At 38.2% G+C, this 12,413-nt stretch overlaps 1 protein-coding gene across 4 annotated transcripts in view; it reads right to left on the bottom strand.

Moving 5' to 3' along the window:
• LOC115436361 (endoprotease bli-like) overlaps window positions 1-12,413 on the bottom strand; it is a 313,286-nt gene that overhangs the window by 262,486 nt on the left and 38,387 nt on the right. For all 4 annotated transcript variants that reach the window (XR_003937806.1, XM_030159218.1, XM_030159217.1 and 1 more), the window contains one exon: window positions 1,514-1,595. Coding sequence is in view for 3 of the 4 variants with exons in the window: in XM_030159218.1 (XP_030015078.1) it covers window positions 1,514-1,595 (82 nt within the window). In the remaining variant the exon portion in view is untranslated. The remainder of the gene's footprint in view (window positions 1-1,513; window positions 1,596-12,413) is intronic.

Genomic DNA, 12,413 nt, shown 5'->3' with positions numbered 1-12,413 from the left:
CATGCAACTTTTTGGTGTTAATTACACAGTCGTTTTTTTTACAGTGTATCATTGCCTGCATTTTGCATTTTTCAGTGAAAATCCGGTATTTTCCAATATTTAATCAACTGATCATGTAGCCATTCATTAAAGCTTCAACGGTTATTATATCAGAACACAGAAAACTGAAGATGAACTGACTTTTTCAGCAAAATATATCTCTAACTGAACATAAACTAAGTGTCTCCATCCAGTCATTTATCAAACTCCATGGGTTTTATTTTCATTTTCACCTTCATCGTCATCACTCATTTATCCATATAGTTGTGATAGTGTTTATAATGTAGTTCCATAGATGGTAGAGGTTTCCATTATTTGTACTAACTGTTGTAGTAGCAGTATATCCACTGTTAATACTTGTTATCTAGTAGTAGTATTAACAGTTATGGACCTTTGTTCTGGTTTTTAGGAATTATACTAACACCAGCTGATCTTCTTTTGACAGTTCTAGTTCAGTTATCTGTGCATCAACTGCATCCATGCGTCTCCTCCCACTCCCCACTCCCCCCTTCCCCCAGTCTCTCTCTATTTCTCTCTCTCTTTCTCCTCCTTTACCCCACTTGGTTTTTTGAAGTTTTTCCTCACCACTGTCACCAGTCACAAGTGTTCGCTCCTGGAGGATTCTGTTGGGTTTCTGTAAATTGGCTTGAGCGTTTGGTTTCGACCGGCTCGATATGTGAAGTGTCACGAGATAACTTTTGTCATGATTTGGCGCTAAATAAATAAATATGAACGACTGATTGAAAACAGCTCAGAGTAAATTCAAACGTTTTTTCATTAAAACAGAGAAAAATTGTACAAAAGATGATCTGGACTTTGCTTCGGAGCATCCATGTCCACCAGAAAGGACCTTTGTCTTAACTCCAACTGACTGAAAACAGAGGTCATGTGTCATAACCTGCAGTAAAATATACAAATTGGATTCATTTTTCAGATGCACTGTAAACGTGTCCAAAGGATCCTCATAAAACTGGAATAATATCAGCATATCTGAATTGGTAAATGGCCCAATATACATTACAACTACCACGTTGACCCATGGGGACCCATGGGTTCTAGATGTGGTAGTTTTTATGCTGTTATGTATTCATGCATGCTGTACCACATTTGCCCAGCAGTCACCGCCAAAGCGTTCTGGGTATAGCAACGTGATTGTAAAGCTATTGTCTTCCAAAATTACTAATATCTCCCAAAATCTTGGTCCTATCAACTTTCCGTTTTTGCTAGTCTGTTCCATGACCAAAAATACACAAATATGACAAACTACAGCAGTCAGCTCTATACGGATTTCGTGCGAATCCCCAGACACACACACACGCACACACACAGAGGCCACTTGGCTTCTATAATATAGATAACACTTGTTAAATTCAGAATGATAGTGGAGTATTAGTTCATATGTAGACTTTGTTTAAAGGATTTTAATACCTGTAATACTGTAAGAATAAAAAGATGTAAAAATGTCCAAACTCACTGTTCATGCTGTTGTAGTTCCGTCCTGTCACTGCAGACCGTTTGTCCCTGTAGAGACTCTGCTGCATCTGGACCCACTTCACCTGAACAAACAAATTACTTTTAAGGATTAAATGTAAAAATAAATAAACAAATGACATCCATGCCCCAAATACACTATATGGACAAAAGTATTGGGACACGTTGAATTCAGGTGTTTCTTTTCTAACATGGGTCTGGGCTACAAAACAACAATGATAAATGTCATAATATAGTTTTATATTGGAATAAATATGTTAAACTTTGAGGAAATATTCATATTCATATAAAGTATGTGGACAAAGATATTGGGACACATCATGGCTAAAGCTCATAAGATGTGCTGTTCATGCTGATTTTAGGTATAAACATCAATATTTCCTTAGAGTTTAACGAAAGATGTGAAGGAAGTAGGTGGTTAATTGTGAGAGAAAATTATTATTTACAGTCAGAGCATGAAAAATATTTTAGAAATTTAGAGGTAAAACATTTAAAATCATAGTCATGGATAAAAAAAAAAAAGAATACTGAGAGAAATTGAGAAAAAAAAAACATCTCTGAAGCATTTTGGAAGCAAAGATAACAATTAAAACAAAACTAACCACTGCGATGCAGTGACATTTATCACAATGTAAAACTATTATGACATTTCTTATTATTATTGGTTTGTATCCCAGACCCCTGTTAGAAAAGAAACACCCGAATTCAACGTGTCCCAATACTTTTGTCCATACAGTGAACCTTTGGAGCTTTCTATGATTTTTTGTGTGACATTGTGGATTTAGGAGTAGGACAGTAAACCAGCGAAAAGCATGAAGAAAGAAAAATATTCCATTTCCTGGTGTCTGGTTCTATTTTAAAAGGGAAGGAAATCCACAGCAGAGGGAGAGTTGGGGATTTTTATGGAGGAGAGTAAAAGGTTTCCTCTTCATTAGTTCAAAGAACACTCGCTCGCTCTTTCCTTTGCGGTCCTATTGTCCTGGGTTAAAAGCAACAAAAACACCCCCGCCTCACCTACGCCTCCATCCTCCACTACGCACAAGATCACGGACAGACACACACACACACGTTCTTTCATAGACCGCTTTGATCTGATAAGAGGCTGATCCTTGTGAAGGTGGGCGCACTAAATCAAACAACAGATCACAGACACACACACACACACAATCACATATCAGTGTCAGGCCACTATTGTCCTCTTACACTTAAATCAGAGTGGAAGAGGTTGAAAATAAATACTATTGAGAGGCGGCTGCAGTCTTTTATGTCCTAAAAGCCTGCCTGCTTTATTCCCCTTCATGTTCTTTAATTAGACTCAATTAACAAGAGCTGGTCTAAACTATCACTGGAAGATGGGTTTGGGTTAAAGGCAGTTAGCGCTGTACGACGTACATCGTGTTGAACACAAAAGACCTTAAACAGAAAAGAACTGTGAAGCGGAACAGGACACGGGATATAATTAAATCGGTGTAATTATATAAATACAGTATGACCGGAACTGATTGAAAGTGAGGTTGTATATGGTGTGTAGTGTCCGTGTAGCGTCTAGATGTCTAGAAGTGACATCAGTGTCTGGTTTGGAGTTTCAAAAGTTTCAAAGTCTTTATTGGCAAATATATCACATTTGTGTAGAGTCCATTTGTGTCACTGCAAAACTGACCGTATATGCGTATCAAAAGACTAGATAAAATAAAAGAAAGTCAAAGTGATAAAACTATATACCATAACTTTGAAGTACAGTGGCACCATGATGCTAACATGAAGCAATAAAGTATAAACAATAATAATAATACTGGTCAACAACAAATTTATTGTTTAAGTTTTTTGAGCTGATTTTGGATAATTTTGGTGTGCTGAATCCAAAAATCACATTAATTTTGCTCAATCAGGTCAACTTTCTGAACTATGCTACATATTGGCTTTTTAACATTTTTGCTTACATTTATGGGCATTTTCACATCATATGATACAAAATTCTTTCATATTTCTTGCAATAAACAAGTTCTGAAGATTTTACTTTTGCCAATTTATGATTAATGGTTTTTTTGATATTACAGGTGAATGAAATGGCTTCGACTAGAAGATCTTGCAAAAATAAGCCTGACGTATTCTGCTACATCTGAGGTGAATACACCATTGTACCTAACAGGAATCAAGTCACAAGTTTCATAAAGTGTGCTTACCAGTCTTATTTTGGTATTAACTATTATATTTTGTGAGAAGATCAAATTTTTCAAAATCAAATTAGCAAAAAAACCTGACCTGATTGAGAAAAACAGATGTCATTTTTGGATTTAGCGGTGCAAAATGGTCCTAATTCAGTTGAAAAAACCTAGACAACTTGCAAAAAACATTTTTTTTTGTAACCCAATGTAATATACATAATAAAGTAGTCTGAATCTGAATACATACAGATGCAAACTCAATTTTAACAAGATCTACCAAGTCCTAACAGCTCCCATCTCCCTACATCATGCAGCTTCATAAGGGTGTGTGTTTTAGCAAAAAAATAAATCACAATAACACAGATCCATTCACAGCTGTCATATGTCTACAATTTTGTTAATTGTAATGCTCAACATATTCCAAAAAAGTTTCCATGTAGCATCTTAGGACCTATCAATCCAAAATGTGTTTCCATAATATAAATAATACTAAATAAAACTTAACTTAAACATTATGTCTTGTATATACACTGTATCTGAAGGTGCACAGATACTTTTTCTTTCTGTTATTTGAATATATTAAAAAATGACAAAGCAGAAATAACTACATGGATAACAGGGATGTGGCTTTAATATGTGTGTGTGTGTGTATACACCAACTACCTTGTAAAACCCCTCCAACCCCCCCCCTAGAGGAGCAGCCAACACAGTGATCAATACACATGATAGGGAGCTAATCGCTCTCTGTCAAACCAGGCCCTGCCAGCTACTAATGGCACACACTCACTGGGGAACGTGTGTGTATGTGTGCGTGTGTGTATGGGTGTATGTGTGTGTGTGTGTGTGTATGCGTGGGCTTTAATGGCATTCTGACTCTTTAGAGAGTGTTGCTCAAGGTTAGACTCAGGGGACGAGGGGCAATTGACCATACTGTCTGTGACACTGACCCTTCCACTGTCAGCGCATTCATCATCCTGCTGTGACATATAGGAACCACACACACAAACACACACACACGCACGCACACACACACACACACAACAGGTATAGAGACAGAACGCACATATATGTACAACTGGGTGAACAAACAGTAACATTACCAAACAAAAGACACACATTTGACAAATTAAATTAATGAAATAATAAGAAATCACATCGTCTTAGGGGTTACTTGACACGCGTCGTAACACAAAGTGAGTAGATGGAACTTAAGCAACAAATAAAACATGAAGCTTAATGAAAAACAGGAATCTACAGAGACAAAAAAAAAAAGCTGTGCTATTAAATATACAAATCATTATCAGTAAGAAAAGAAGAAAGTGCACAGATGAGGTAGAATCCTGATGTGAATATGAGAAAACATAAATATCGAGTGTACGTGCACATATATCTGCACACAGCTCAAGGAGGATGTATGTCTTTGCATGACTATATCTTTAGCTCTATACCTCAGCAGTGAGTGATTGTAGAATGTAGTGTGAAAGCACAGAAAAGAAAAGTGTGGGTGTGAGTGGGTTTGTGTGTACCCCCCCACCCCCCACCCCCCAAGCTGATGTGTGTACATAATACTCCCATGTCTCTATATGAATGAGTGGATGGGGTGGATGGCAGGCAGCTGCAGCAGTCTGATACGAGCCGAGCTGCACAGATATCAGCGCTGACATTTTGGGCTTCGCTACCCACCCACAGCCCCCTGGGAAAGTGATGGCAATGGCAGCGGCAGTGGTCGCAGCCCCCCACCCCCCCTACCCCTTCCCTCCTCTCACTCCTTCAGCACATCCCCTTTGCCTGTCAATCACAGCGCTGTGCTTTCTGACACTCTGTCGGCCTCGGCTCTGGGTGGACACATTATGCCACATGAATCACCCCCACCACCGCCCCCACCCCCAGCAGCAGCAGCAGCAGCGGCAGCATCACCCCGGACCCCGATGCTCTGCTGATCCACTATCTGATCCTTAACCCACTCAGTCTAACTCTGCTTCTACATTCAATCTCTCATCTTTAGCTGCCAGACTGATGGTCCCTTCTATAGACAGAGGAGAGGGGGCTTGAGTGTGTACTGCTGACAACCGGAAGATAAACAGTTAAATAAGAACCAACAAAGAGACATGTTAAAATAAATAAATATCATGCTCTACAGTGGTGAGCAGCACAGGGAGGGAGGGGGAATTGCATAAATTGGGGGAAAAAAAGGAAAAAAGATAACAGAGAGATACACTGTGGCCCCTCCTCTAGCCTTCTTTTAGGGCACCTCTTGGCCTCCTCTCCCTCCTCCGCCTCACACTCCCTCCGTCCCCTCCCCACCCCACCCACCCCCAGGCCCTCTGGTGTGTTGCTCACTCCATTGTGTCAGCCTTCAGAAGTGCTCAGTTTGAGTGGCAGGCCGTCACAGATCAGTTCCCTGCTAAAGCGGCCCGGCAGGCCGGGGTGACGGGCCAGGAAGGGATCTAAGTGGGGTTTATCAGCGCTTCTTAACGCCTCTCCGGCTCCCTGACACAAAAGAGAGGGGGTATTAAACATCTAAAGCAAACCAAAAAGCGTGAAAGCTCCTTATAGGGCCGCGGGATTGCGGATGTGACTGGAGTCTTTAAAAAAAAAAAATAAAAAAAAGAAGAAAAATACGGTTAGAAAAAAAAAAAAAGCACACAAACGCCTTAGCAGTGAGGAAGCATTGAGGGAAAATTCAAATGTTTTTTCGATCCCGTGTGGATAAAAGAGTGGGTGGTAGAAAGATAGAGAGACATAGAGAACCAAAGAGAGAGAGAGGGAGAGAGAGGGAGAGAGTGCAAGAAGGGGGGTATCTGCAGGATCAAGATGGAACTGAGTGAAAACTAGCTTAGTAAGGCTTTAGAGTTTGTCACCTGTTTTGTTTGTTAAGCTGATCAATGTAACAGCCCCTCTACAGAAAACCCAAGTCCATAATAACACTGGAATATGACGTCCGAGTTAGTCATAAAATAAACAAAAGGTGTAACACTTTAGTTTGTCAGTGGGTAAATCAGGATGAGGAAATCACCGATTTTTAACTCCCTCCAGATAAAGTACTTTTACCACAAAACATCCTGAACTGCTTACTCAACTTTTATTATTACTAACCTTTATTCTCATCTTTACCATCGTAATTGTATTTGTTTGAAAAGTGCTCTAAAAATAAAGATGATGATAATAATAATAATTATTGCTCTCTCTTCGCAACTTCCACCCTGTTGGGTTCATGGACATAACAGGATGGAACATGACAGGGTGGATTTTTTATTTTTTATTTTTGGCTAATCCAGCTGTAGCTCTTTAACTGATCAAAATTTAGCTAGCTAACCTTCACTAGATTAACACACCTTTAATAACTAAATCTAACTTCTTTTTTTTTTTTTAATTCTACTGATTCTACTGAATTAACATTTCCCATAATTTCTCATTACAGGGTGGAACTTTAAGGGTGAGACATACAGGTGTAACATGTTTAAGATATAAAAAAAAGTAAGGTGAGAGTGACAGTTGAAGCTTACTTCAGTTTCCCTAGTTTAATTCCCACTAAAAACAAATGATGTCACTTCCTGTAAATGTTTTTTTTTTATGGAACTACATTGCTTTTTTTAAGGAAATTAAGCACATTATAACAGGGTGGAAAATTACAACTAGGACATGTACAATATGAAGAAAATAGTAAATGAGAAATACAGTTTCACCAGATTCAATTTCATAATAAAATAAAGTTTAGTCTAGTCTATCAAATTATTAAAGAAAAAAAAAAAAAACTATAATTTTATGACATACTTCTGGAGGAAGTTGGTTACATGGCACTGTGGGACACAAGGAAACTGAGTGTGTGTGCCACAAAAAAGGTGTGTAAAATACAAAATAATATTTAAAATGCATTTCATTTATGTTTAAATGATGACAAACACTTACATAATTAAATTACTTTGTTGTAAATATTTGGCACATATTTGAAAAAATCTGGGTAAGTGAAACATGTGGACATGAAATGTTGCTGCAAAAAGAGAATCACCCTATTACTAACATAAGGCTCCATTAACATGTGTACCAGATTTATATTGTGTACATTTCCTTTGCTCTAGTGTTTTTTTATTGACATGTGCTCTTCTGTAGCAAATGTTTCTAACAATTTAAGAATAAGAATCTTTATCTTTACACGAAAATTGACCCTCTGCATTTAACCTGAACATGCAGGAACACACCACACACTGCAGACTAGGAGTAGTGGGCTGCCATGTCACGCACCTGGAGAGTCAATGAGGGGTTAAGTGCCTTGCTCAGGGGACTATAAACCGCAATTTCTCTACCAGTCAGGGGAATCGAACTGGTGACCCTTCTGATTACAAGTTGCTTTTCATCACATCCCTTTTGCCCAACATTAAGGTTAATATTTCCTCTATTCTACTTCTACTCTTCCAGTAAAATGGCATGATATTCAACTGAATAATAAATGGAAATGTAATGTGAATAAAATATTACTACATCACCTTGTTTGTGCACCTAATTTCTGCACCACGTCAGATCTTCATCAGCACTGCTGGTGAAAACAGCTCCCAGGAATCCACGCTACAAAGCCTACTACTGCATCTTTTATTACTGTTTTAACTGAAACACCCCTCAAAGCAGACATTACATACTGTGTGTTTCCACAATAGTGAATGAAAGTAAATTAGATTCATTCCAAAGCATCTAACCTCATGCAACAGTTGAACATGTTAAAGGGGTCATATTTATCTAAACCTACTTTTATTAGTCTTTGGTACATTTATTTGTGTATTTGGGGACTGTAATAGTTCAAAAAGTTTGAATTTGAACCCTCCAGGTGCTGGAAAGCTATCTTAATATTCATTCCAGGCTCTTTTCATGGGTCGTTCCACGTTGGTGGAACGCTCTACCAAGTGCTACAAGAACAGAGTCATCCCTGCCTATCTTCAAGAAGCTCCTGAAGACCCAGCTCTTCCGAGAGCACCTCCTGTCCTAGCACTTTCAAACATTCCATTTTAAATATTCTAATAAGGTTTTTCCCAGGACAACCACAGATTCTTTCACGATTATCTCTGGACCTGCTGCGGTGGTCCGGCCTCTTCCCTGCCCTCATCATCACCACTCACTTATCCTCAACCGCCTCCATGTGTCTCCCCCTACTCCCCCCTTCTCCCCCTCTCCCCCAGTCCCTATCTCTATCGCTCTCTCTTTTTCCCCTTCTCTACCCTCTCTCTTTAACCCCAACTGGTCAAGGCAGACGGCCATCCTCCAGGAGTCTGGGTCTGCTCGAGGTTTCTGCCTGTTAAAGGGAAGTTTTTCCTCGCCACTGTCACCAGTCACAAGTGTTTGCTCCAGGAGGATTCTGTTGGGTTTCTGTAGAATTGACTTAGAGTCTGGTTTTGACCAACTCTATATATAAAATGTCAAGAGATAACTTTTTGTGATCTGGCACTATATAAATAAAATTTGATTGATTGAGTGATTTAATTGCTTTTCCCCTGTAAGTCGCTTTGGAAAAAAGCGTCTGCCAAATGCGTAAACATAAACATAAACATTCCGGCAAAAACCGAGTGGATTTCTACAACCTGTTTCAATTCCGTCTTAATTTGTTATGTTTTACAACTAGTTACGTCATGAAATTTTCACATATAAGGTCAAGACTTCCGACGAACATTTCTCGCAGTAATTGTTTGTCAGCAGCAGTGGTTGTAGTAAAAACTGAAAATATGTTAGAACTTCAAGCCAATTACCTAAAATGTTCAGTCGTTGGTTGTATTAACGAACTCAAGTGGCAGAACAAAACAGAGCAGCACAATCAATAACCTGGAAGGGGGTGGGGTCATGTGCATTTAAAGGGCCACCGCTCAAAACCACTTTTCTGGTGTCATTACTCAGAAATAGGGTTGAAGATGGACCAGTGGAGTTGAATTAATGAAGAATTCAGACCCAAGCAGAGCATTTACAGTTTATGTAGATCACAGGGAAATGTTTGAAAATGCATAATTCCATTTAAAAAAGCAAAATATCACTCCTTTAAATAAGTTTGCAGGCTAGGCTAAGCTAATGACGCTGTTAGCTCAGTCTACAAACCAAAGCAGACTGTATGATAGGTCTTTTAGTCTGGTAGAGGAGGGTTCGGAAGATATAATATTTAATATATATATAATAATGTCACACAGAGGGGAATGGGTCCCATTCAGAATAAAACACTATTGCAATGTAGTTTGTTTGCAGTCATGAGAAAAAAGAAATAATATCCCATTTGAATTCTACAATTTCCTATGAGGAAATAATAAAAAAATATCACCTGGTCCTTATCAGGCTCTACAATCATCAAAATGTAACCTCAAATGTGAAACAACACAAAAAAGATTCCACTGGTCATTATTTATTTGACAATAATTATGCCAAAATTGAGTCGACCCTTACTGCTTCCATATGAATTAAGAAGCTAAGTAGCGCCAAGGTGCTGCTGAGCAAATTCTCTTAATGCATTGATCATCAGCAAGTGTAACCACCTCCATTAAAGCCGAAGTTTCAGCGGTTTTCTGGTCAGGAGTATTCAAGTGTATGTTAACGCAACGCAAAGGAGGAAAGACATCAGCAATGAGCTTAGAAAAGCAATTGCTGCAGCAAATGGAAAACTTTTAAGACCGCAAAAAACATGAAATGCACTACATGCCTCAGTTGGCATGGATGGAAGATGGAAAAAGGAATAAGGATGGAATAAGTATGGCTTATTGGATGGGTGGCCAGGAGAAACCTTCTTTCTGAAAAACATGGCAGCAAAGTTGCACCTGAACAAGACATAACATTTCTAGGACAGACAAACAAAAGTGGAGATGTTTGGCCATAATGCACAGCACCACAACTGCCATATCACCTGTCAACACTGTGATGGAGAATATAGGAGGAGTTTGTTTTGCAGCTACATGACCTGGACACCTCGTACTATTTGATTCAACCAAAAATTTCTCCATAGACCAGAGTATTCTAGAGTCTAATGTGACGCCATCTTTACTTTTTTTTTTTTTTTTCCATTTTATCATTTAATTTATTTCATTCATGGATGTGCATTTCATCAGCAGACATTCAATAATCATCAGGTGAGCAAACATGTACACACCCATGCTTGAAAAGGAACAGGATGAAGAAAATCTTATATCCCTGCCCCCTTCTAAATAATAATAGCCTTAATGGTTAGCTCTACAGAACTAGCTATGAAGTCAAACTGTATAAAATCAGACAAACTAAACAAAATACATCCAAAGATAATACAAAATTAAAACAAAACCAAGTGCAAAACTACATAAATAATGATACTGTGGAATCTGGCGTGTGTTGTTTTACACATGAAGCTAAATTTACAGCCTGATAAGGACTAGATAAGTTTTTATTACGTCCAAAACCAGAGAATTCAGAGAGGATGTATTTTTTTCTTTCTTTCTTGACTGTAAAAGAGGCTGCAGACACTCAGTTTGGGCAAGTCTTTCATGGAATTGGATGTATAATGACACTGAACTTTACTGTTCATCATTAAAGCCATGAAATTAAAACATTAAGACATGAGGACGAGCCAGAGTCAGTATTATCACCTCCAACCTCAGAGGGACCCTGGACATGAGGGATACAGTCTTGAATCTTCCATCCATTACATTTGCACTGTTTACACTGTTACATTTGTAAATTTTTATACCACATTTATATATATATTTTTTAATTTTACCCTTTTGTGCAGTATACGTCTAATTTGCACATATTTCTATATATATGTTTCGTATAGATGTTTTTCTAATTGATTGAATTGGGTTTGGCTTTGAGATGCTTTAAAGCAGGGGTCACCAATCCTGGTCCTCAAGGGCCGGTATCCTGCTTGTTTTAGATGTATCCCGCTTCCAACACACCTGATTCAAACCATAAGCCTATCATCAAGCTCTGCAGAAGCCTGATAACGACTGTCAGGTGTGTGGGAACAGGGAAATATCTAAAACATGGAGGATACCGGCCCTTGAGGACCAGGATTGGTGACCCCTGCTTTTAAGGAACATTGTTGTTATACTTTTAGTACCTTGTAAAATAATGGTGATGTTTTATATGTATGTTCTTATCAGTTTTAACTTTGTTTTTAGTACTGAATTTCATTGTGTTTTATGTATATTTTTTGTGCAGATGTTTGGCTGTGATTTCTATTTTGTGTAACTTCTGCTGCTGCTGTGTTGGCCAGGACACTCTTGAAAAAGAGATTTTTTAATCTCAATAAGCTTTTTTCCTCGTTAAATAAAGGTTATAATATTTTGATTGCACACTATTTCATATATTTTTAATATATATCTGTACCTTTTTGTGTTATTTAGATGTAAGTGCTCTGTTGCTGGTAGAGACCACCTGCAATTTCGTTGCACAACTAGTGTAATGACAATAAAGCCTTTTCTATTCTATTCTATTCTATTCTATTCTATTCTATTCTATTCTATTCTATTCTATTCTATTCTATTCTATGTTAATCCAGCTCAGTATCAGATTGAACAAATAAATTTAAAAAATCCTCTTCCCTTTACACCTGTTGTACAAGGATATACTGGTTGATTTGTCACACATGTATTTGCCAACATTTCAGACACACATCATGTGAGCAACGTGATTGTATGAAGTAAAAAACCCCAAAACAAAACATGTTACAATTGGCTCATGTCATTTCTATATGTGTGTGAAACTCCCGCCTCCTATAGGACAGCC

The sequence above is a fragment of the Sphaeramia orbicularis genome, chromosome 16 (assembly GCF_902148855.1).
Source record: "Sphaeramia orbicularis chromosome 16, fSphaOr1.1, whole genome shotgun sequence".
NCBI lineage: Eukaryota > Metazoa > Chordata > Actinopteri > Kurtiformes > Apogonidae > Sphaeramia > Sphaeramia orbicularis.
The sequence above is the reverse complement of the archived record's forward strand: the minus strand, read 5'-3'. Positions and strand labels throughout refer to the sequence as shown.